Source organism: Grammomys surdaster, unplaced genomic scaffold, assembly GCF_004785775.1.
Source record: "Grammomys surdaster isolate TR1022 unplaced genomic scaffold, NIH_TR_1.0 125059, whole genome shotgun sequence".
Classification (NCBI taxonomy): Eukaryota; Metazoa; Chordata; class Mammalia; order Rodentia; family Muridae; genus Grammomys; species Grammomys surdaster.
Window position 1 is genome coordinate 775,466 of NW_021619966.1, and position 26,014 is coordinate 801,479.

The 26,014-nt window shown below is 34.5% G+C and overlaps 1 protein-coding gene across 1 annotated transcript in view; it reads left to right on the forward strand.

Annotated features, from left to right (window-relative positions):
* LOC114636917 (netrin receptor DCC-like) overlaps positions 1–25,458 on the forward strand; it is a gene marked incomplete at its 3' end in the record, with an annotated part of 424,348 nt that extends 398,890 nt beyond the window's left edge. The window contains exons 10-12 of the mRNA XM_028785013.1: positions 17,336–17,484; positions 19,074–19,212; positions 25,409–25,458. Of these exons, the coding sequence (XP_028640846.1) occupies positions 17,336–17,484; positions 19,074–19,212; positions 25,409–25,458 (338 nt within the window). The remainder of the gene's footprint in view (positions 1–17,335; positions 17,485–19,073; positions 19,213–25,408) is intronic.
* Positions 25,459–26,014: the final 556 nt, after the last annotated feature.

Genomic DNA, 26,014 nt, shown 5'->3' on the forward strand with positions numbered 1-26,014 from the left:
TGAGGGGGAATTCAAGGGTGCGGAGGGGGAGTGGGGGGAGTCGTGGTGGTACATCCTCATAGAAGCAGGAGGAGGGGGGTTGGATGGGGGTTCCTGGGTCGGAGGGGGAAACAGGGTATGGGGAGAACATCTGGAATGTAAATAAAATATCCCATAAAAAATATGTAACCTGAGCTGAAACCATATGGAATGGAAACATAGTGGGAAAAATGTCTATTCACAATGGATCAGGAGCCAGCCAGGCTCTTTTATCTACCCTGTAACTGCATGAAGTTTGATTTTGTAAGTCTGCCCCATCATGTAGGAAATGAAGGTAATGCTCATCTTGTAGCTATGTCGTAAGGAATAAAAGAAACCTTTTCAAACTGGAATGCCTCAGTCCACCTTCACTTGGCCGTTGTGATGAGTTGAGACATGTATCCTGCTTCCACCAATTTCACAGCCCCCCAGTGTGGTTACTGTTGTAATTTTCCATTATTCCATCACTTAATTATAATTATTCATGTGATCATGTTAATATGAAATGTTCCCCTATTTCTATCTTTAGGATAGTTTAAGTCTTTTTTATTTCTCCTTTAAGATGTTCAGTAAAGAGTTCTAAGCATAACATTCTCTCCTGGCAAACTCATTATGGCTATGTCTTTCAGCCTGCATAAGCCCTTGCTGTACTCTCTAAGTTAGTTAGAATTCATTCAGTCATTCATCCATTTGTTCATTCATTCATTTAATCAATCACCAAATAATCATTTTGTATGGCTTGTGAGCTCCACTCTATTTTTTGGCACTGGTAATTGGCGGTTCATTAACAACAAAGTACTTACCCTTGTAAAGTCTGTACTGCAGTGATAGAGAGGGACAACGAGAAAATGGTGAAAACACGAGGAATGTCAAGCTTGCTGCTATAGATAACTAGAAAAAGATAGCCTCTCTGAGACAGGATGATTTAATTAAATGCCTTGTTGAATCTGGGATAGTCTTGGACAGAGCCAATAGTGTTTTCCAGCATCATGGGTTGGGGGAAAACTAAAGAAGTCTGGGCTGTACCACAGGAAGATGGAGCAAGGGTTTGTGAGGTGGCAGGTTCTGCTAGGAGATCCCTGGAATCAGGCTTTAACTCCCCTGTGAGAGCTTCTGAGCAGGAAGTTCTGGCTTGATGTAAGATTAAATGGAATCTTGGCGATGACTTAGGATTCCACAATAGTGGAATTGGAGAGCTGGTCAGACTGAAGGGTTTTGGTGGGATAGGAACAAGGCATGTTGCTGTACGTGGGACTGAAGAAAATATAGGAATTTGGATTCCTTACTTGGTTTTCAGAAAATAATTAATTGTTGAAATTTAAAAACTGAGGGGAAAGGCCAATTCATGAGGTGTCTTGAAAGCGAGAGTATCTGAGTAACAAAGAGAGTATCTGAATACTATTTACTAGTTAGACTTAACTGCTAAATATGTGCAGATATTGAGTATTCATTTCCACAATGAGCTCAAACAAATTGCTAAATAATTTGACTAGTAAAACAAATAAAAAGCCACCCACAACCAGGCTAAGGGCCAGTGAAATGCAATCTAGCTTCTAAATCGATGCAAAGATAGGCAGTAATTTGAAAACATGAAGGTTTTTTTGTTTGTTTTTTGTTTGTTTTTGTTTTGTTTTGTTTTGTTTTTTAATGTGGTAACTTGTTGAAATATCTGTCCCCGTGTGTGTCCCTTGTGGATATGTTGCAGTCACGTGCACATGCACAATGCTGTGAATGTGGGGAAGTCTCATTATCTCACAAACATCCCTGTCATTCCAGTAAGGTGTAATTTGATGTGCCTGATACCAGAAAGAATGGACTAAAAGCAGGTTTCAGATCTTCAGCCCAGTTTTTTAGTTGCCACGATTTTATACGGATCCAACCAAAAGTGTCAGGTCAATGCCAACAGGGGTATTAGCTGAGAGCTTGCCTGCTCTCTGATGTGTACTTTTCTTGTGTTCATTAAACTAGAGGCAAATTTAATGGGATGCCAATCACAATGATCTATAGGTTGAAACTTACTGTTCCATCGCTATATTCCAACAATATAGGCAGAAGCCTGGGTTAGAGCCCAGTGAATGTGACAGAATTAAAGAAACACTTGGCTACTGAATTTCAGGATCTCCTTTCTTTTAGCCCTTTCCAAGTGTCAGGCCCAGGTGATAGAAGAGAAACTCTGAATTCTTTGTGTCCAGATTCCAAAAAATTTACCCAGTACCAAGTATTCCATTAAATCCATAAAGGGCTTTGAAATTGTAGCTACCAAGCATTGAGCATCAGAAAGGACAAACTTTGCGTCTATAGAGCTTAAAGTTCGACAGAGATAGATCAATAACCTGGTGGGCCCTTGAGGCCTAGGCTTAGATTCTGGATTCAGAACCTTTTGTGTTAAGTGGCTGGCTAAAAATAATTGCAATTTTTTTTCCTGAAGCTAGGACATTTTAAGCAATGCCCTCTGGGTTCCCGGCTGAGATACCCTACCTATCTTAAGAAAAGACTTTCACATTCTGATACTTGCTTTTTTATTAGGGTGATCATATCAGTTACGCTAATTCTATCTGCAGAGATCTTCTTCCAAAGAAGGGCATGTTCTATGATTCCAAGACCACATGGATCTGGGCTGACCTTTTCAACACATTATGTCACCCTACCAAAATCGTTAGAAGGACTAAATGTAATTTGATCAAGGAGTAAGCACATCATGTTTCTTTTCAATAAATTAATAAGTTGGCTTTAATAATTTACAATAAGTTTTAGTTTTTATCTTGCAAGCAAAGCTTTTAAATGAATTAATTTTTGGTTTTTATATTTTTAAATATGTTCACTTTTCTGCTCTTAGGTAAAACAACAGAACAAAGAATGTTGGTATTGTGACATCTCTAGGGTCCTTAAGAATATATTTTATATATTCTTTCCATAAACTCTTGGAGACCTGTAGGTCCTAGGACTTCATGAATATCAAGGACTGAAAACTAAGCTGGTAATGAAACTAGGAAGTGAACATAGTCTGCTTGATACAGACCCTGCAATGCTGTCAGGTAGAACTGTACTGTCACAGAGTGCACAGTAGGACAATGCCTCTCGCAGATACCATATGCTGCTACATAAAATATCCAGTGACAGTTTTCAAGTTGTTCAATGGACTCACATAAATTCCATAACCAAAAAATTTGCAGACTATTGCTCTTGCTCTTGGTCACCATCTAGAACTTGGTGTAAAACACCAGACACTGAAGGCAGCAGCTAGATAAATCAGGAGACATGGGAAAATCAAGCTCGTATTCACTTGGAAGCTTCACGCCAAACTAATGTAGTTCATCCAACTACATAGTGGGGAAAATCATCAATAGCCTTTCCAGCTATGAGCTCTGGGGGTTACAATAATGACTGTAGGAATGCAGGAGGAGTCCAACTCTATCTGAGAAGCTAGTGGCAGTTAAAGGCTACTGCTCTGGAAGGAAGTCAGGACTTTTTGTTGTTTTGTTGTTGTTGTTGCTGTTGTTATTCTATAGCTATGTACCTACAGGTAGCCCTAAGAGAAATCAGTGGGTTTAAAAAAAAGAAAAGAAAAAAAAAAGAAAGAGAACAGATTCACTTTGATGGGAACATGATAAGGAGATTGGAGGAGGAATTGGAGAGGAAGAAATGAGATGGATATCCGCATGTATAAAATTTCAAATAAACATATAAAAATTTCCCAGATGTTGGTGCTCCCATCTGAGCCTCACATTTTCAAAAGTTATGATCCTACACAACAATCGCATGCTACTATCTTAACATCTATTGAGTTGGACCAAGGTAGTTTTCCTGTACTTGGAGAACAATCTTGGAGCCAGAATTCTGGATCAAACCTAGTCTTGGACTGCTTTGACACAGTTAAATATGACAAAACTAATGGAACCAGAGCTTGGGTTTGATAACAGTCATACCACAGAGCTGCGTGTACACAAACTAAGGTCAAATATGACAATTTTGGAGGAAAGAAAACTCAAAAGTAACTTCAATTTTAAAAATGCCTCTTTAATGACACAACATTACCAATAATTCACCATTGTGAAAAGTTTGTACAGAAATCCTATCTAAAATGTATCTGTAAAAGCCTGACATTATTGGGAGTAAAATAGCTTGGGTGAGGTATGCTAAATGTTATAGTAACATTGAACACATATTTGTTAATCTTAACCCAAAGATCTTCACTTAGCTAAGTTTCATTAGTATTTTGCAGTTAAAAAAAATTATTCTATTTTTTTTTCTAGGGGTTTAATCAACTTGTATTTTTAAAACATGCTTAGGATTACCAGAAATGCATTTTTTTTACTTCCAGCAGTTTGATGCATTATAAAATAAATTACTTTAATACAAATAACAAGATACTGCTTTTGAAATATTATTCGTGGTTTGGGAATTTAAACATAGGAGCTTAAACAGCTTATTAACCTAGAATATGAGTTGCTTTATGTCTCCATTATTGTTATAATATTTTTTATCTACCTCTTTGGAAATTTTTAATCATTTCCTCCATTCCCATTAGAAAGATTCTTAGTTGCTCTACTAGAGTTGACTATATCTTCATTGCTTATTCATAAAGATGGCCTCTAATCACAGTGAACATTGACAACTTGGATGTTGGCGTTCTTCAACTAAGGGTTGTTATAATTATAAAGGAGATATAATGAAGTATAAAGGTATAAAATATGCCATTAAACTTTTGTTATCAATAGTTGATCAATACATTCAATCTGAGTGAATGTGTAGTATTACAAATATTTTTAATCCTGTTTGATCTTTTCAACAAATTTGCTAGATTGTTTAGGCTACCTATGGGCACTTATGAACTACATGTTTCTTTTACATGGAAATGGCTTACATGTGTATCTTGTGGCTAACTCAGGATAAGGGGAAGTTTGAAATGTTGGCAATCTTATATTAAATTGAGTTTCAAAGTTGTTGAGATCTAAAGTTTGAATCTAACGCCCCCAGGCACACACATACCAAATAATCACTCATAAACTCATGCATCCTCAGAACTGCAATGACTTTAGTGCTTCTTTATTCAAGATGAAAATTAGTGTTCACTGAGTGCAAATTAGAGTCATGTCCTTCATTTGATGCCAGTCATTCTTTATACATCCCTGGGTATATATACCAAGTCAATGGCCTAGGGAAAGAGAAAGCTGTTTGGATGTAGCGCAGGAGGCTAGTGTAACTGTGTTAAGTCTTCAACTCTGATTTACTGCCCAAATCTGTCCTGCTGTTGCTATCTCTGAACAAGCCTGAATCCTCCAAGTGGTTAATAAACTTCTTATCTTTTGAATACTGAAAATAAAATAAACTTAATCCTCAGGGCGGTTCAGTCAACAGATCTAGAGCCTTTTAGATGCTTCCTGATGATATGGGACAGCCAGGTTTTCGGCCCTTTGTGATTATCAGCCTTTCTCTAGGAAGCATGTATGTGTATGGGCAGTAAAGGTGCTTCATGGAGATAAATGTCAGTGGAGTCACAGTGTGAATATTAATTTCAGGATCTTCAAGGTCAGATGTCTGTCCATATCCATTGTAACTGGGATGTTTATTGTGGCTGCTTCTAGGAATGGTCTTGAATCTCCCCTTCCCTTTCCAAGCATCAAGGAAGTGAAGAAGAGAAATATTTCAACATGCACAGCCAGTGCACAGATGGAAAAAGTATCATAGGACAGTCTCATTCATCACTTAAGGCAGTTATTTTGAATGCCTTAAAAGTGATCAAAGTTTAAGTTTACAGGATCTAACTTAGGCAGGGAATAAAGGAGAAAACAAGCAGAAATGCCCAGCTGATGTTCCTGAAAAGCAATGACATTATGTGGAAAAAAAGAAAGAAAAGAACAGAGGAGGTAAATAAACACTAAGTATGTTTTGTAGGTAGGTCCATTCATAAACATAGAATTAGAAATTAACTAAATAGGAACACAAGAAAATTAACAAGAAGGAAAGATGAAGAGGAGGTCTAGCCTAGGATTATAATCAGGGTAGAAGAGAAACACTCAGAGTGCATGATGTAGAAATGGGAACATAGTAAGGGACAGAAGCTCTGGTAGTTACTCAGACACCCTACACAGCTTTCACATGCACATGGGGTACAGAGGAACAGTTCTATGTATTGCAAGGTTTCTCATCTCAGAAAACAGCACTAAAGTTACCAGCTATGCAGGTCAATCCTTTAGGTGTTGTGGTTGAAATCTCCCTAGTCATCCTTCTTCTATCAATTGAAATTCTTAATGATACCGCTAAATCTCTGTCTCTTCATCACCATAAACATCATTCTGGGTAAGACTGAAGTTCTCTTTCTTTAAAATTCCAGAACATTTAATGACTGTGCTTCCAATAACCACATTTATCTCTTTAAATTTACTCCATATTGTAGATTGATCACAGAATGCCAAAACCCATCAATTCCTTTGTGAGTCTTAAAGATGGGAAAGAGATGGGCTTTTAGAGACTGCTTCACTCCTTGGTAGTTTAGGATTCCTTCCCACTTTAGACTCTCTTGCTCTTGACTCTTCATGGTTCTTCTTGCCTCCTTGGACTATTAGTCCTATTGAAAAAAATGTATTGTGTTCTCCACCAATTATCATAATTTCTGATACACTATAGAATTCATCTAACATTTAACAAGAATTTTATTTTTATTATAAACCATGAATAGGTTAATACATAGCTTTGTGTCAAGTTGGGACCTATATGAACTCCATCTTTTAAAATAAACTAATTCAAGTTCAAAGACTTTAAAAATCTAGACCTTGTGCATATAGTCTGAGTGAAGTTTATAGATTTGGACCTATGGTCCCTGATTCCTGAAGTTATACATATTTCTGCTAGCCTTTGTTATCAAATATTAATTTAATGGGACCTTCTGGCACTTGCTGTATTGGGACATCTGAGTTCTTGGGAACATATGTTAAGAGAATAAAATTCTAAATGTTTCCCTTAACTTATAGTCATTCCTCAAACAGACAGTTTATCCAAGGCAATTGCTTAGCATTTAAAGGCCAGAAAAAGATAAACAATAAATTGTATCCCCAAAGAGATGGTATATTCTAAGGTAGGATCTTTTTGTTGTTATGTAGAAAAATCTGTCCACTTAGCAGTCTGGAAAAGATTGCTGTTTCTTTCTAGTCTAAAAAGTGGCAGCGGGGTTCTTTTATGAAAGCAATCTATACATGTCTTTTATAGCTCTATTAAAACTACAAATATCAGATATCAATTCCACCTGCACTGACCGCAGTACAAACCTACTTCAAGAAAGGCTGCTGGGATTTTGTTACATTATCGCCATGGGAAACACTCTGGGTTGTGCATAAGCTGAAGACAACTGCTTCTCTGGTACTTATCTATTTATAGAGAACTAAGATTTTTTGTGTGCAGAAATATAATCCTGAAGTATATATGAGTCTCAAATCAGTGTGAAGCAAGAAAAGGCCAGGATATACTTCCTGTAGGTGATGCTTCTAAAGAAATGAAACAATAACCTGGCTTCTGTCTATTCTGTCTATAAAACCATGAAAGTCACTCTTTGTGGACACATACAAATGAATGGAAAGTCTCGATTATTATTTATATAAATATCTTTGCAATTTGATGAGGGTATCTCATGGCTAGGTGTGATGTATTAACGTAATCCTGATGAGGATTATTGCTATACCCTGGTATACTTTTCTTCAGTTTCCCATCACATGTCACATCTATTCACATTATTTTTTCTAACAGTCCTGAAATTAGGAAGAGAAGAGAAAGCTGGAAATGAGTGAGGTACTCTTTCTGGAGGCTGTGGCACTAGCTACAGGATTACTTTGGATGTTTTTTTTTCTGTGTGACTTTCTATAAACTTTATATGATAATGCAGTCCTGATAAAAGTTATGATCACAGTATGTGTGTGTGTCTTGTCCCCATAATTATTAAATAGCAGAAAGGATCTTACTTCAGGATTTAGGACTTGGGTATTTGGTTCCTGACACTTTCTTTCTCTTGCAATTATCCTAGATTCAATGTGCACTTGTCCCTATTTCTATTTGAAATGACTGAAGTTCTTCAATGCTTCTCAGAAAATTATTTTGAACATTCAATTTTTGTAAGCAAACTTTTGTCATAGTTGATAGTTTTCAAGGTAATATCCAAGTTTTGTTTGGAATGAATCCATGATCATCTTGCCTTGGCTATCTAAGGGCTATGATACTTGATTGAAACTGAACCTTTAGACAAACAATTTGAGAAGAACATGGGTATGTTTTGCGCTTTCTTTGAGTATCATTAGCAATACCACATTTTTCTCTTAATTTGGTAGAATAAATTATAGTCACTAATGATGTATTATCCAACAAAGTAGCAACTTAACTACAACCCTGCACATTGTGAAGAAGTGACTTGTGTCCTTCCTTTGTAATGAGGATTCTGCTATCATTTAGCTCCAATGAGCTTAGAACTTCTCATACTAGTTTTATCTGAAGTCATCATTATCTGAAACATTCCTCTAGAGATGTGGAGGCTACCCCTCTTACCAGCTTGTCCTGGAAAGGTAACCAGCATGCGATACCCACCAGATTTACTTTTATTAATGTTTTCTGATTCATCAAATTCTTCTCTCTTCCTTAAAACCTATGTTTTTCCAACAATGAAAATCTGAGATGTCTTTTCAATGGTAGTTTTCAGCCAAGGCTCTGCCTTCTCTCCTCTGTTAACTTATAATTAATTGTTAAATTGTTTTCTAGAATTACTATGTGTTTAGATGTTTACTCTTATCAAGTACTGTAAGAACCTACTACAAATCTTTAAGCATTTTGTACCTGCTTACTGTATTATGATATTTTTCTAGAAAATGTCAGCCTCAAAATATTTCACAGTCCTGAACAAAGCATAAAGGATGAAAATATATAGTACAATTAAACTTCAAAGCCAGCTGTTCCTTGAATGTAAACTTTCTAATTGCAATGAGAAATAAATAAGACCTAGCTTATCTGGAGAGGATAACCACCTTCATAGCCCTTGTTGGATATCAAATTTTTTTTTGGTAAATTGGAGATTATTTTCCTGGACTTCAATTTGAACAATATGTTCAGTTTTATGTTAGCATTTACTATGTTAGTTACTATGTTATTTTTTACTATGGAATGAAAGAAAGTTTCTTGAAAAGACCATGTTCATACTAAAGGTTCTACAGATTGATTGAACTTATATAATCAGGTTTACTGCAATCAGTATAATATAATCAGTCAGCATAATTAGGTTATATAACCTAAAGCTACCATTGACATATACGTATCGCATGAGTTTTTAAACTTAGTTTTGCTTCTCAGTTTTTAATCCTGTATTTACATTTTCTAGATCATAAAAGTAGTTACCATATAAATCCTCAATTTAAATGGATTACAATCTTAGAGGCTGGATAGGTGCCTTGGTGGTTAAGAGCACTCCCTGCTCTTCCAGGGGAACTGGGTCTAATTCCTTGAATCACAAGGCGACTTAAAATCATTTCTGATTCCACACTTAGCGGATCCAGCATTCTCTCTGGTTTCATTGGGATCTATGCACACACATTGTTAATAGACATGCAGGCAAAGCACTTATACAGAAAGTAAATAAGTAGTAGTTATTAAATAAAAATAATGTTTGATAATTCCAACACAGAGTCAGGAATACTGACCAGAATTGTCACTTCTTGGCAATGTTTTAAACGTTGAAATTCAATATAATTTATATGCTTGTTGCAGAAATGTTAATAGTTTGTTGTCATTGTGAAACTTTTGCGGTATCTTACTAGTAGTATATTATCATGTTGTCATACCCTTTAATCAATGTAATTATTAGGCTACTTAACCTTAGTCTGACTCATTAGGGCTGTTCATATTAAACTATAAACTAATATATATAAAATCACACCTGAATATTCATAAGTAATATGTAGTAATATGTAGGTTCTATGCTAGACATGTCATATATTATGTGAATTCTTATGTAGTTGTATCTGTACACTGTTTGTGTGGCTAAATATACAATGATATTATTTAGTGTAGCATGCATTAGCAGAAAAGAATCTTTTAAAACTAAAAGCAAAATGAAGATAATAATTGTTTTCTCCAGGTGAAAACTTTAACACTCCTATGGTTTTTTACTAGAAACCTACCCTCCCTTTTTTTGTTCCTCCTTGCCAAATTACCATCATATCACCTAAATATGCAGAGTTCAGTCAAGATTCATTATGATGATAATTACATTGCTACTAGACTTTCTGATGTTGCATTCTCCTATGCACGGAATAGAAACAGATTTCATAGAAATATTACTAAAGCTGTTAACTACAGGCTTAAAAAATCAAGAGGCAATCAAAGCATGCACTTTATTATCAATAATTGTGAATAGTTTCAGGAATGAGTTGCATGTGAAATGTTCTTTCGCAAATCACTGGCAGTAGAAATTTCTGCTAAAAGGAAGAGAACTTTGCGTGTAAAATCATTCAGATCACTACAGAAGATTTCTTAGATTGCTTGTTATCATCCTTAAAATTCACCCACAAATCAATTTTAAATTATTAAGAAGTTAAAGAGAGTCATCTTCAGATTTCTGTCCTGACTTGAGGGGATATGACTTATGGATCATTATTTGAATGATAACACATACAATGCCTTTTTAATTTTTTTTCAGAATGAGGCATTTCTTTTGGTTCTTCAAGAGTAATAGCTGTTAAATTGACAATTTAGGAACATTAGAACTCATTGTACGTTACAGTCATTTAAAAAAAAACTTTAAATATTCAGATGTTCAACTACATATTCGCTGACACTAACATTTGTCTTCATTTCAGATTTCCAGCTGAGAACCATCAGTATAATGGCTGAAAGACATTAGCTCAGCCAGTGTTCTCCAGGCTGTGGCATGCCTTTATCTTCCGTAACCATTTCCTTGAAACCTTTAGATTCATATTCCTGTTTGGGACATATTTTTGAAAGTCCCAAGATTTTAGATTACACAGGCTGAATAAAAAAAAAATAAGTTAGGCTTTTGGAATTTAGGAATCCATATTGTAGCCAGATACATGACAAAGAAAAGGAAAGGATACAAATGATAACTGTACATATGTTATGTGACTTCTTGCTCAAGAGTATAACATTTAAAACTCTATTGTGTATGACCAGATGAACTGAATGCTTTTAAAATGCTCGTACTTTGTAGTAGGATCTGAAGATTTTTTTGAATTTCCTCAGTTTCTGTTGTTATGTCTCCCTTTTCAGTTCTGATTTTATTAATTTGGATACTGTCTCTCTGCCCTCTGGTTAATCTGGCTAAGGGTTTATCTATCTTGTTGATTTTCTCAAAGAACCAGCTCCTGGTTTTGTTGATATTTTGTATTGTTATTTCTGTTTCTATTTGGTTGAGTTCAGCCTTGAGTTTGATTATTTCCTTTTGAAGTCTATTCCTCTTGAGTGTATTTGCTTCTTTTTGTTCTGGAGCTTTTAGTTGTGTTGTCAAGTTGTTAGTGTATGCTCTCTCTAGTTTCTTTTTGTAGACACTTAGAGCTATGAGCTTTCCTCTTAGTACTGCCTTCATGGAGTCCCACAAGTTTTGGTATGATGTGTCATCATTTTCATTAAATTCTAAAAAGTCTTTAATTTCTTTCTTTATTTCTTTCTTGATCAAGTCATCATTGAGTAGAGAGTTGTTCAGTTTCCATGTGCATGTGGGTTTTCCATTGGTTTTGTCATTATAAAAGACCAGCCTTAGTTCATAGTGATCTGATAGGATGCAAGGGATTATTTCAATCTTTTTGTATCTGTAGAGGCCTGTTTTGTGACCAAATTATATGGTCTATTTTGGAGAAGGTACCATGAGGTGCTGAGAAAAAGGTATATTCTTTTGTTTTAGGATGAAATGTTCTATAGATATCTGTTAAATCCATTTGGTTCATAACTTCTGTTAATTTCAATGTGTCACTCCAAGTTCTAGGAGCTTGAGTGTGCTCTTCTAATGTCTATGGGCAGCAAATACACAAGTGCTGCACAAACATACATGAAAGCAAACACTGAGAATATAAATAATAATGATGGTGATTAATATATAAAGGTTGAGGATGTCTCTGACGTGAATTGACTTTCATTTCCCATCTTAAAATAATTAATAATACTACTACTAATAATAATAATTAATAATTAATAGTAATTGAGATTGTAAGCGAGTAAATCACTGATTTATTTTTAGAACAAAAGCAGCCTAATATATTTTAACACATTAGTCATTGTGATTCATAGACTCACGAACCCAGATGACAGAAACTATGCACACATACCTTCAAACATTCATTTACTTTTTTGATAAAATGAAGCCCCCATCAAAAAGCTCATAAATTACGTAATAACAGATGCAAATAATAGCTGAATTAGGGAAGAATACCATATTTCCTGATGGTCATCCTACCATCTATAACATTTTATTGTAGTTGATTAAGACATGGCTCCCTCTCTCTCCTTTTTTATCTCTACTTCATCTCCTTCATCTCTCTCCCTTTCTCACCCTCTACTTGCTTCTCCCTCCCATCCTGTCCTCAGTATGATTGTATTGCATGTGATTGATTTTGATTAAATATTTGACTAATATGTCACTCAAAGGTTAATATACATCAAGGTCTTAGCATGAAATGCTTTTTATCCTATAATACATATGACTGTATATAATCACAAATTTCTGTTCCCAGTGAAAACAGTGACATCTAATATATTTCATTTACTGCATTGTAACTATTTAACTTGTCCTTAGACACAGGTATTACATAGAATTTCTACCATAATACAATATTAAATTTTTAAAATGTAGTTGGTTAGATTGACATTGATTGATGTGTTTCTTGCATAGATTATTCCTCTGTCCTAAAGTCATTTCATTTTTGAAGAAATAGGTAGCTTGAACTGAGATGGACAGAAATTAGATGCAGCTTTTCACAAATTATTGTCTAAGGGGATCAGTATTAAACGCACCTTGGAAATGATGAACAGTTAAACCCACTAAGGTTCTTGACTGACATACTAAAATGTAATGATACGGAAGGCTGGAACTGTTAACTGTATTGATTTCACATCTAACACTGGCTTTTGAAGATTTGTGAGTATTCCTTTTAATTTTTCTCTTCTTTGTAGCTCATATGCACATATCATATATGTGATACCACATAAACTATATTTCAACATATTTTCTAGGAAAGTACCTGATGCAAGCATAATTGTTTTGCATGCATTCTCATGTGTGTATAAATATACACCCATAGCTCATAAGCAAGAACAAATTATTCATATAAATAAATAGGGCTAAAATATAAAACAGAATACTATAAACTCTTACAATGGAATTTGTGGCACTACTCTGAAGAATAAACACTTAAAGCTCATCTGAATCTCTAGTGATACCAGAAAGGGGCTACTTTAATCTCTTTCTGAGTATGGAATTTTGATGAGAACTATGCTTAATTGGTTTTAATTTTTCTATGTAAGTATATTCAGTTATTTAAATGATGTTTTAATATGTGAGAATATCTATCATGTTTTTCCCATGTTATAAAACTTTAAATTATATTTTAAGGTCTAGTAAGATATAAGACTTAGCATTAAGACTTTACCCTAGCAAAGAAAATGTTCTCCATTGTCAGGCAGCCAGTGAAACACTTGAAACAAACATTCTGAATGGTCCTTGGCACTTCTGGTGTCTGTTATGTCTGCTTGGAATTCTCCTAAAAGTCCATGCCCATGTCTTCTCTGAATAATGTCCAATGGCCATTAGCAATGTAGACAAACACAACTGATGAATAAGTGATGAGTATTGGCTCTATCCATGGCAACTAGGTCCAAGTTAGGGTAGTAACAGCCTGATGTTCTGTAATCAACAGCATTTAATAAGCATAAATATCAATTACAAAGCACACGGGCTCACATAGATACATACATATTCTACTCTTATGCTTATCATGGTTCTGAAAGACATCAGTGATAACTTGTGTTAAATAATCACCTATATTGTCTAACCAATAAGGATTACATGACATAATATGCTCTAGGTTACTCAGTAAGGACAGGGTTGATATTTTCACCAGTAATTTTATCCATGTGAAACAACATTCTGAAACAATTCCTGTGTAGCAAGTTTTGTGTATAACCTGTTGATAATTGCTTCCATTGTAAAAGGATCTAGACAGTGCTTTGAGATCAGCTGGAAGGGACACATCATTTCATTCTCAGGGCTTACAAGCCCAAGCTACATATACCCCTGCAGTGTATTTCTTTACAATGCCTGCTAGCAATGGCTATGAATTTGAAATATCATATTCTCTGATTCCCAAGCCTCAAGATTGTTTGGCTCCTTACAAAGTTGATGATTGTTTTCCATGGGTGATATGTGGATACACACATATCTCTTTCTTGTACGGCCACTGATCTGATGGAAAGACTTCCCAGTGGCACTGTCAGATTCTCATGTGCTTCATTCAGGACAAAAGAGTGATCCATACATTCTTGTGCCACAGTTATAATCCCAGGATGTGTGTAGCGCCTGTTCTTAACACTTTTTGTTTCTCTGTAAAGTTGCCACCTAGTACCTAAGGAATCAGGTGAAAGCAAGTTTATTAAAAAACAAAAAATAAAAAAATAAAAGAACAAAACAAAAATAGAACAACTCACTAAACCATAGAATGCATTCGGATTATATCTTACCAGTCCAATGTGAGACAACTGAGGATAAACTAACTAAAATCAGTTCCTCTTCTATTCCAGTTCATACATGTCAATCTCTCAGGTTCCTAGATTTATTTTGCCCTGGGAAACCAAGAGGGAGAGCCTTAAAATCTGCCTCAAAATTTTAACTATTACAATTTTAGCACATGTCTTAACCGAATCACTAGTTAGCTATAGTGTTTGGCTCTTGCCTTCTACTTTATTCATTTGAGGAACAGCAGATTGTAACTCAGAAAGGAACACTCTCAAAATAGTTTTATTTATTCCAAATATTAAGTGCAAAATCATATTGAAATATTGACTTTTACTTACAGAGAAATCTGAAAATTTGTGACTCTTCAAACACAGCTGAGCAGAAGGGTTTTGATTATAGGTAATGGTTCTGTGCTATCTAATTTCATTAGTAAGCAAATTACTTATCTTTGATTAAGTAATGGTTATGAGAGAAAATGCAAAAGTTAAACTGAAAATAAAATCCTTTATAAAAAGTTACAGGAAACAGAATCTGCTACATGATAAATAGCTGACCTAAAGACAATGAGATGAATTATGTATAGGTATGTTGTTTATTTGTCTAAAGAAAATCATAATATTAAAATTATAACTACTGTAATTTCTTTTTCTTTCAGCGGCTATTAGAAATATACATGCAAACGCCTACTAGCAGAATGAAAAGATTACATTGTTCCTTTCTTTCTTTTCTTTTTTAGAATTGGATATTTTCTTTATTTACATTTCAAATGTAATCCTCTTTCCCAGTTCTTCCCACTCCCCCCCAAGAAATGCTCTTTCTCATCCCGCTTCCCCCTGCTTCTCTGAGGGTTTTCCCCCACCCACCCACCTACTCTTGCCTCCCCGCCCTGGCATTCTTCTACACTGGAGCATCTTGCCTTCACAGGACCAAGGGCCTCTCCTCCAATTGATGCTTGACAATGTCATCCTCTGCTACATATGTGGCTGGAGCCCTGGGACCCTTCATGTGTACTCTTTGGTTGGTAGTTTACTCCCTGCGAACTCTAGGGTCTGGTTGGTTGATATTTTTGTTCTTCTTATGGGTTGTAAACCCCTTCAGCTCCTTCAGTCCTTTCTCTAACTCCTCCTTTGGGGGCCCTGTGTTCAGTTCAATGGTTGGCTGTGAGCATCCACCTCTTTTTGTCAGATTCTGGCAAAGCCTCTCAGAAGACAGCTATATCAGGCTCCTATCAGCATGCACTTCTTGGGAACAACAAGAGTGTCTGGGTTTGGTGACTGTATATGGGATACATCCCCAGGTGGGGCAGTCTCTGGATGACTTTTCCTTCAGTTTCTGCTCCACACTTTCTCTCCTTATTTCCTCCTGTGAGTATTTTTTCCACCTTCTAAGAAAAACTGAAGCAACCACACTTTGGTCTTCCTTCTTCTTGAGTGTCATATGGTCTGTGAATACTTGGGTATTATGAGTTTTGGGGCTAATATTGACGTATCAGTGAGTGCATACCTTGTGTGTTCTTTTGTGATTGTGTTACCTCACTCAGGATAATACATTCTAGTTCTATCCATTTGCCTAACAATTTCATGAAGTCATTGTTTTTAATAGCTGAGTAGTTCTCCATTGTGTAAGTGTACCATATCTTCTGTATCCATTCTACTATTGAAGGACATCTGGGTTCTTTCAAGCTTCTGACTATTATTAATAAGGCTGTTATGAAAATAGTGGAGTATCTCTCCTTGTTATACATCAGAGCTTCTTTTGAGTATATACCTTGGAATGGTATAGCTGAGTCCTCAGGTAATACTATGTCCAATTTTCTGAGGAACTGCCAGACTGATTTCCAAAGTAGTTGTACCAGTTTGCAATCCCACCAACAATGGAGGAGTCAGGATCAGATAAACCATATAAACAGTCCCATAAACCCTAAAGAATTAGCAGCAAAAATTAAAATCTCCCAACAAAATAAAGTCCAGGACCAGATGGTTTTAGTGCAGAATTCTATTAGACTTTCAAAGAACACCTAATATCAATACTGTTCAAACTATTCCACAAAATAGAAACAGAAGAAGCACTACCCAATTTGTTCTATGAAGCCACAATTATGCTTATACCTAAACCACACAAAGACCCAACAGAAAAAGAGAACTTCAGACAAATTTCCCTTATGAACATCAATGCAAAAATACTCAATAAAATTCTCACAAACTGAGTCCAAGTACACATCAAGATAATCATCCATCATGATCAAGTTGGCTTCATCTCAGGGATGCAGGGATAGTTCAATATACCGAAATTCATCAATAAAAACATTTCTAGATTAAAAGTTTAAATTGAGAATTATATGTCTTTCTGTCATCTTAATCACTTATACTCTGGCCAGTCTTAGATATAAAATAAAATGAGTGATTCAATTTATATAATCCTTCCCTTGAAGCAAAGTTGTTTATCAAAGTTTCATTATTGTACTTTTATATTAAATATTAACATTGTTATTTCATGTTACCTTAGAAAGAGTACAGATTCCTTTTTTTTGTTCTTTAACTATACTGAGTAAATATTTGTTTTGAGAAAGCAAGTATCTTATTTGCATCAATATTTTTTTACATACAGTGCAAGTTCCAGGGCCAGTAGAAAACCTGCACGCTGTATCTACCTCACCTACCTCAATTCTTATTACATGGGAACCCCCTGCCTATGCAAATGGTCCAGTCCAAGGTTACAGATTGTTCTGCACTGAGGTGTCTACAGGAAAAGAACAGGTGGGTAAGAAATGAGCCTCATGCCAACTCCAGGATGACCCTAGAGCCAAAGACATAGGGTGCTTGCCAGATCCTGATACTGTTCATCATTTAGCAATACTGTTGAATAGCTGATTGTTTTCAAATACTTGTTCCTGGAAATTCTAAACCATTTCATTGTATTGTGCTGATGATGTAAAGAACAACGGGATGAAGTTCAGTGAGAGAATGCTGGTTCAAGTTTTGGGTGTAGTCACTCAGATCAAGGATAGATAACCATATCCTGTGCCCAGAGATATTTCTTATAACTGCTCAGCCTGAGAATGATCTGCTTGTGTTTAGTGGCATTATTCAAGCTGCTGTTTCCACTCTCAGATAAATATGGATGATTTGTGATATTCTGTCTTCTCTTTACTCTCATGCTGTGACCATCTATTTCCTGGAATTATTCTTAGAAGCATATACTCCCCAAACACATTGGAGTTTTATATTTTTACCATTGATTTAATAGAAATCTGAAGAAAAAAAAAAGAAATCTGAAGAAAGGCAAATGAGATTTTCAAGAAGAGTAGCAGTAAATGAGTCTTTGAATAAATAAATAAAACTCCCAAATTATTACTTTTAAAATGAAAAGATAAATACCGATATTTATATATTAGGATATATATATATATATATATATATATATATATATATAGAGAGAGAGAGAGAGAGAGAGAGAGAGAGATTAGAAATAGAGTACATTTTACCAAGCTTAGAATGGTTTTTGTACTTCCATATGCAACGTTTGATCAGGAATTATCTTTTGAAATAAATATGACAGAAATTTAAGTAGAACTATTACAGGTCTACTTCTTAGTTATTTTTTCAGACAGTATTACATGAATTGTTCTTATGTAATTAGCAATTCTGCTTTTTACTTAGGTGTTCCCATTTCATTTTTAACTCTTCCTTTTAAGCTGTTTCCTAGGCAGTTTTATACAAACCTTTCTGTAGGTCACTTCAGTAAACTCAAGAGCTATATTGTCCAATGTTGATAATGATGATCTGGGAATAAAAATGTAAAACTAAATGACAGCTCCTTTAGCAAGCACTGGATCTGATTTTCTCCGTGACCTTCACCTTTACTACTTTCCCTCTGCAGTTGTGAGCTAGAAAGGAATAGTTTCAATCTACACCACAGCATTTAAGGACATAAAACTAGCAGCAAATTGTCTGAGAGTTTCAGCACCTGTGAATATATTTCTTCAAGCAAATGACAATCTGTGATTTCTTGACAAATTATTTAATATGGGGCATTCTTATTATTCAGGGTTTTGATGTGGGTAGAATAATCCATACTACCCAGTGCTCTGGGTGGTTTAAACAAATTGAAACTTAATGACTCTAAAAATCGCATGATGATATTTTAACATGGAGTCTGCAGAGTAGTTTGGACTTTAGTGGGGGAGTGTCTGACTCAAAGATGGTTTTACAGCAATTCATTAAAGGGCTACACTGAGCTTCTATGAATGAGTGTCTAATGTTCAATTCACCGATTGCATAGAATAGCTGCCATTTCTGCTTTAATGTGCTTCCTTAATAATGATTCTGGCATTTTATGTCTCCAGAATATAGAGGTTGATGGACTATCTTATAAACTGGAAGGCCTGAAAAAATTTACGGAATATACTCTTCGATTCCTAGCTTATAATCGTTATGGGCCAGGAGTATCTACTGAAGATATAACAGTTGTTACACTTTCAGATGGTAAGTGATGAACAGTGAAATTTTACTCACATGTCTGTTGAGAATTGAAAAACATGTTGCATATATGTTATTGATTCTGTTGTAGGGGTTTTTTGAACTAATATTTTTGCAATCATAAATAAAAACATAGACAACTTATTCACAGTACTGTACTCAAATTTAAATTTATAATTCAGTTGCATATACTTTGTCAGGATGGATTAAAGGATAATCCCCAAACTATGGCTACTGTGTAAGAGTTCAAATTACTCTTGTGCATGTATTTGTTCATTTCTATACCTGTTACAAAGTAAACACATTTATTGCCATTTGGAATAACATAGGTGGTATTTTTCTTTCATTCTCATTTTTAAATGGCACAGATGATTAAAATTATAAATGATGGACTATACAACTTCATTAGTAAATATACCCAAAGAATTTTTGTTGAGTAAACATGAACTTGCAATATTAGAAGTGGACTTGAAAATGCATATCTTCATTTTCTCTTGCCTAACAAATGAAGACTAGACATATTTTTCAAATGAAATAAAGGGAGGAAGAAATCATAAAGAAGATAATGGATTTAACTGAATAATGTCAGGGGAAGCTGGTTACCAAAGGAATGAATGATAATGAAAGCCTGAGACATTTAATAAATGTTACAGGCAAGTATATGGTTTGGAATGGGACTATAGAGATTCAGGCAGGTGCACTGCAGAGATGTCCACATGAATACTAAAAAGACCAAAAACCAGCTTGAGGTAGCATGGCTTCCCTGTTAGTATGTTTAGTTTTATAAATTATTGATATTTTGATTAAAACCGCCTTCAATTTCTGATTCTTGACCTAACAGTCTTTAATCTGAGAAAGAATTGACGTGGATACCTCACAGAATTTCAATGGCAGGAAGAAAGACATGCATGTTTTTAAGGATTTTCCAAAGAGAACACAGGCTAATGCTCATTTGCAATTTCACTTAAAAGGGTATTTTAATGTTAGGCCACTTCAGCATTAATTTTAATGTAATTCTTCTACCCAACTGTCTGATTCTGTTATTCAAGACAGAACAGAATATGCACTGGCTGAATAAATTACTTTATAGCTTATAATTATAAAAATAAAAGAAAAACAAATGAAAATGAGTATTTTACATAATTTATGTAGATTTCATTCACACTCTGAACTGTAATACTGTGGTCTTATTCTCCACTTTGATTTTAAATGTCATAAGTGAGAAAGATAGATTGTTACTCATTAGTCCAAGAGTTATCTTCTGGAAAAGCTGCAGTGCCTAGGAAATAGTCTGTCATTGATAAAGAAACTCTATGACTATCACTCCAAGTAAATGTAGTTGTTAGAAAATTACTAAATTTTCTTTATTAGGTGCATTTGATAAGAGAAATAAAGGATTGTGGGGTACTCTTGTGTGGCACCATGACCTCATCTGTAACTACCTTTATAGTTAATTCAGAGTTTTAACTTCCAATAAAACTTGTGCTATTGGCTTCCACCTTGGCAGTACCAAGTTCCCTTCTGTCTACTTCATCTCATGCTTTCCCTTTCATGCTGAGGTCATTTAGATGAACTGGGTTACATTAATGGATCTCCCATTTTCATTTCTCTGTTACACCGAAGTGGTCTCCATTGATATTGTGTGTCATAAATAAAAATTAAATAGGCTATCTATGTACACACTAAAAGAATACATGACACACATATCAGTGTTTAATATATGTGTATCAGTACGCATTTTTGTTTTTGATTCTGTTAAACTTGTAGGATAACCTTCTGTCTACTTATGTTTTTCTACCAACTTGTGAAATTTCTAGCATTAATTAGACAGTTTCATCCAAATCTTTATAAAGTATTCATATAAAAGTGAACTGTCTTATTTTCTGTTTTGAATACTACTAATTTAACATGAAACTATATATAATTGCATCTGTGTTTTAAATAGGATAATCATTGAAGGAAACTGTACCACAGAATTTATACTGGTACAGAGAAAAAAATGTATATGATGAAATTAAATATTAGAAATTTATTGTATGAATTCAATATTCTAATGATTTTCTAGGTCTGCTAAATCACTTGTAAATACCTTTATCCTGATTACCTGCCATTTATAATTTAGCTATACTATAATATTTTTTCTGGATTGAGGCATACTTTTTCATGTGATATTCTTTTCCTAATACACCATTGCTTAGCAAATACCTATGTCTCTGACACATTTAAATTATTTAATTTTAGGTACTATGAAGCTATATATGATTTCCATAAATATTGACTTGACATAGTTGCATTACGTGATCTAAATAAATTATTAATTTTCTGCAGATTAAGATCCAAGAGCAGAAAAAAAATTCATTGGAAATTATGCATCAGTCTATGATCATTACTGTTATAACTAATGTTTATGGCTTCTAGCATAAGTCATCATTCACTTCTTCCATGATTTCTATAATGCTTTCTTTTTGACAAAATTCAAAACTAAGTTAAAAACAGAGCATCAGAAACAGGGCTGTGTGTGTATGCCTATAATTCCACAACTTGGGAGGTGGGCACTTGAAGATAGCAAGTTTTGTGTCATTCTAGATACTCAGGGAGGGCCTCAAATGACAAACACCAAAAACTAATACGACCAAGCAACTAACAAAAAAATGCACTGTTTTGTAATAAATGCCTCAGATTAGTATGTTTTAAAAAGGGATATATTAAACATCATTTGTTAACTTAGTCAATGAATATATGAACATGGCAGCATGTATTTCTCAGAAATAAATTCAAATGCCTCATTTACTGAGATGCCTTAGGAAGATGAAATGTGATCTACCCTTATCTTAACTTGTATAAAGCAGTAGGCTTTATCATACTGAGAAAATCTTGACATCTTCTCATCAGCATAATGATGTACTGTCATTGATGTCTTTACATTTTGAAGATAAACATTTCCTCCCTCTATATAACTATGAAAGATGAAAATAGGCATGGAAGAGTTTGTTGTATTCACTTCCATTCCTCATCTAACCCTATCTATTATTGATTGGTACCTACAATACTGAAGAAGAACTCTCTACTTTCCCTGCAACAAGAACAACCAATATGCTGTCTATGGAATGTAAGGAAGTTTTTTTTTTTTTGCAGAAAATTAACAAACTAAATCAACAACACGAAAGTAAAGACATTTGAGAGTTGCATTCTATCAACTGTCAACATTTAATCAAAATAATTTTGATGATTCTAACATTGTCATTGTCATGCATTATTGATCTCTTCAGTTTGGTTTTTGTGTATTAGAAATTCGAAGCTAACAACAAGTAAAAAGAAGAGTAGCATTTGAATGTATCACAACATTTCCAGACACAGACCTCTGACCAAATAAAAAAATCTAGCAGACTTTGCTCTTCCTCCAAAATTCAACCATTAGCAGTTGTTACAGATTCAAATCACAACTGAGATGATTACCAAAGTTTGCTTTAAAGAGAAACTATATCTTCAGACGTTTGTGAAATTCTGTGAGGTAAAGAAAGGGTATACCCTAAGTCTCACAAGGTAAAAATTGAGTCTGCACTTGAGCCACAAATAAGTTATGCTCCAACAGTGACTGTTAACTTTAGAAGTCAACAATATTATCATTGAAAGAAGTTAAGACACACATAAGCCACCCAACAGAAATCCTAGGTGTACAGGCCTAACCAAGCATACTTCACTTTCCCACTCTCTGAAACCAGTCAAGTTCAGACACCATTTTGTTAAAGTTAAAAAAAAAAGTCAAATTAAAATGATTAGTAGTGATTTCATGGTTACATTGTTTCCATGATGACAATTAATCAGTCACTTTAATAAGGTTTCTAGTATTCTGAAAAAAAAATTGGCATACTTCACATAGAATTCATGTTGGAGTTGAGATGAAATTGAAAAATTGTGTTTACAGATTAGTGAATGTAGTTTTAAATGTTTGTATGTGTCTTCAGAGACAGACAAACTTTAACAAGGACCAGAAAACCTTTGAATGAAAGAATTACATTTAAGGTGTTTTTGCTGAAATATCTATTTAAAAACAGAAACACTTTTTAAAAATTAATAAGAGACCACAGTTTGGGAAGTGAGTTGGCAGTATAAAAACAGGCAGAGCAGGTGATGGCAGGCCTGACTCTCTCTGCTGGGGTGGGGCAGATCCCAGCTGGGTGAATGTTAAGTTGTTACCAGAAAGTAAAAGGAAGATGAATAATCTATAGAAAGTATCAGAGAAAGGTCAAACAGTAGGAAACTCCTACTTCCCCAGACATGATTTACTATGTGACCATAGAAGTAGAACATTTCTAAGCTTCTGTCTAAGTGACAGCTCAGAGATGAGAGTGAGTCTGAGATGTTGACAGAAATCAGTAGCAAAGAAAGATCACTGCAGGTCATAGATCATGGTTTGTGATGGTCAGATGAAATGATTTATTATATTTGGGAAGTTTCATTTCTTATGATCTTTAAACTTGTTTGGTAGGTGCTTTATAGTCATTTTTACCCAGGTACCACTTCAACGTGGATGTTACAAAAATATTTAAATTAAAAATTTGGAAAAATAAAAAATAAGTTAACTACTTCACAACTAATTTCCTCATAACATAAATTACCAGCTCATAACATTTCTGATAATTAATCTACTATCTCAACCCATGCTTCTTGGATTTACCCAAAGGCTCAACAGTATTAATGATATAGCATTAAGATTTAGAAAACATGTGAACACTATATTCCATACTTCAGTAAAAGTCATAATATTAACTAAAACAGCTGAGGTGTTCCCTAACTTATGGAATATTAGTAAAGCATGATTAGTGATTTAATTAACACCTGACACTGAAAATTTATCACAGAATATATTGGCTGAAATCTTTATCAAAATCTAATAGGTTCAAATCAAAGCAAATAAATTATTTCAATTTTCATCATGTTCATAAAATTCCAGGACCCAATTCTTAAGTAGGTCTTCATTTCTCTTCTAATCACTAATTCAATGAATATTAATTGATTGTCAGTTTGAAGAATACAGAAATTAGTCAGGAATATAACATGCCCTGATGATAAATAATTTTTATTCAAAAATCAGTATAGGATATACCTAAATTCAAGTTGAAATAATAGTATAAAAATGCCAAAACCAACCAAACAAACGAAGCCAAACTAACAACAGACGCCATCCAATCTGCATGAGAAGGAAACAGAATGGCAAGGGAGTCCTTAAAATGCATGTGTAGCCCAGTCCTATCACACTTACATATGTGTCACACATAAAAATAAGAACAATTCATTTAATAAAAAGGACACTAAGAGGTCATTGAATACTGTTCCTGGTGCTAAGGTGGGTGAGGAGCTTTATTTATTTGCAATAAATAAATTAATTTTCAACTTTATGATCTAGAATATTTCCGGATACATAACAGCTACCTGGTCAATGGTTGTCTTCAAATTGCTCACATGACTGGAGACATACTCTTTGAATTTAGTAAATATTCATTGCAACTACCAAAAGGGAGCTGCATATGTCTCTTTTGACATAAATGTCTAAAATGTTTTAAATGTAGAAAAAATAATAGGAAATAGATAGAAAATCCCCAAAGAAAAATAAACAGGTCTTTTGTTAATAGAATCTATGGGCTGAACACTACTGGGGAACCTGCTTGCTTCTATGTCATACAAGTTTAATTATAAACAGCTAAACACACAAAACAATCATTTCCTTTCGTTCACTCTGTAGGAGATAATAGTGATTGCGTTATAGGAATTGAGCAACTCAGGTGTCTATTACTATGATATATCCCACCATAAAATGATGCAGATCCTTAAAAAAAATCACTATGATAATCCTTGGAAGCCACTCTAGAAAATCTCCCCTCTGTTTTCATAGGTTCTACTAGGATTGTTATCACAAAGCTGGAGGTAGATGGCATTATTTGCTATCATATCTGGTGCTCTTTTATAAAAAAGTTTGGGTACTCAATAGATGGATAACTGACTGACCTACCCCATGAGACAAAAATTAAACAACTGTTTATTTCTCTTCTAAGAGTATCGAAAAGGGACAACTGCTTTCATTAACTTACTGAATTCTCATTATGAAATTTGAAAAAGATGCACTTTCTCTTTGCATCAATGGGCTGGAATTTCTTTGGTAAGACTTTGTTGTAACTGTCACACCTTATTTAATTCCTTTCAGTGCCAAGTGCTCCACCTCAGAACATCTCACTGGAAGTGGTTAATTCAAGGGTAAGTTAGTCATGCATATTGCTTTATTACCTATTATGGACATATTCTGCTTATCATACTGCCAAGTAAATACAGGATGTTGGTCTGTATAAAAGTATGTTCTGGAACAATGCCATTTTCTTTGACCCGAATTACATACATAGAAATAAAGAAAATTTTTTTCTGGTGGCAAATATGATTTTATAGGTATTAGAGTGCTTGATGGCCGTTCTAACATGAAGTAAGCTTATGTCTCTTATCCATATCTGCTAAAACATAGATCTAGTGTTTGATTGCATATTTTAATTCAGAAAAAAAGTTAAAATAATATTCAGTTCAGTAATCTTTCCTTTCAACTTAATCTTTTAATTGAAAATTTATACAATATATTCTGATTGTTGTCTTCCTTCCCGCAACACTTCTCCCATATTCTTCCTCCCTCACCTCAACAACCATCCTACTCCAAGCCTTCCTCTCTCTCTCTCTCTCTCTCTCTCTCTCTCTCTCTCTCTCTCTCTCTCTCTCTCTCTCTCCTTAGAAAACAGGCAAATGAAACCCTCCAAAATAAAACAGAATT